This window comes from Aureococcus anophagefferens (assembly GCF_000186865.1).
Source record: "Aureococcus anophagefferens unplaced genomic scaffold AURANscaffold_2023, whole genome shotgun sequence".
NCBI lineage: Eukaryota > Pelagophyceae > Pelagomonadales > Pelagomonadaceae > Aureococcus > Aureococcus anophagefferens.
Genome location: NW_008706635.1, coordinates 1 through 1,097, shown reverse-complemented (window position 1 = coordinate 1,097; position 1,097 = coordinate 1). Strand labels below are relative to the sequence as shown.

The 1,097-nt window shown below is 67.9% G+C and overlaps 1 protein-coding gene across 1 annotated transcript; it reads right to left on the bottom strand.

The window, feature by feature from the left end:
• Window positions 1-86: 86 nt before the first annotated feature.
• AURANDRAFT_18178 (hypothetical protein) lies at window positions 87-1,093 on the bottom strand (the record flags this gene model as incomplete). The annotated part of the gene is made up of 2 exons (XM_009045273.1): window positions 87-602; window positions 803-1,093. Coding segments are annotated over 2 exons (807 nt in total), but the record flags the coding sequence as incomplete, so codon positions are not given.
• Between the last annotated feature and the right edge of the window lie 4 nt (window positions 1,094-1,097).

Genomic DNA, 1,097 nt, shown 5'->3' with positions numbered 1-1,097 from the left:
AGGGCCGCCGCGGCCGGGCGGAGCTCCGCGTGGGCCGCCGCGGCCTCGGCGTCCGCGGCGACGCGCGCCGCGAGCGCCGCGAGCGCCGCGCCGCCGGCCATGGGCACCTTGCGGCCCAGCAGGTCCAGGCTCTGGATGCCCGTCGTGCCCTCGTAGATGGAGTTGACGCGCGCGTCGCGGTAGAGCTGCTCGACGATGAAGTCCGTCGTGTAGCCCGCGCCGCCGTGGACCTGGATCGCCAAACGGTTCGCCTCGAGCCCCCACTCCGACGGCCACGACTTGATCATGGGGATGAGCAGCTCGAGGACGAGGTGGAGCTCCTGCTTCGCCGCGGCGTCTTCGCAGACGGCCATCTTGTCGATGAGCTCGGCGCCGTAGAGGCTCAGCGCGACGCCGCCCTCGGAGTACGCGCGCGCGGCCAGCAGCATGCGCTTCACGTCCGCGTGCTGCACGATGGGCACCATGGGCGCCGCCGGGTCCTTGGACGTCAAGGGCCGGCCCTGGGCGCGGTCGCGGGCGTACCGCAGCGCCGCGGTGTAGCCGGCGACGCCGGACGCGGCCGCGCCCATGCCGACGCCGACGCGAAGTTCGTTCATCATGACCTGGGCAGCAAAAGGGTGATTCAACGTCGCTTCAACGTGAGCGTTCCGCGCGCGCGCGTTCCGGGAAAAAAATCCACGCTTCGAGATCGTTCCGAGAGATGATCGACCGTCCAAAAATCAGCCGAAACGAGTGGAAAACGGCCGAAATATGAGCCTTTGAAGTTGGGAATTTCGCTCTCTTTTGCTGCCCTGATCATGACGAACATGCACTTCAAGCCCTCGTGGGGCTCGCCGACGAGATACCCCGTCGCCGCGCCCGTGCGGTCGCCGAAGAGGAGCTCGCCGGCGTTCACCGACGCGATCTGGCCCATCTTGTGGTTCATGCCGCCGAGGTAGACGTCGTTGCGCTCGCCGTTTTCCAGCACTTTCGGCACGAGGAAGAGCGAGATGCCCTTGACGCCCGGCGGCGCGCCGGGGAGCTTCGCGAGGACGAAGTGCACGATGTTCTCCGACAGGCCCTGGTCGCCGCCCGTGATCCACATCTTGTTGCCCTGA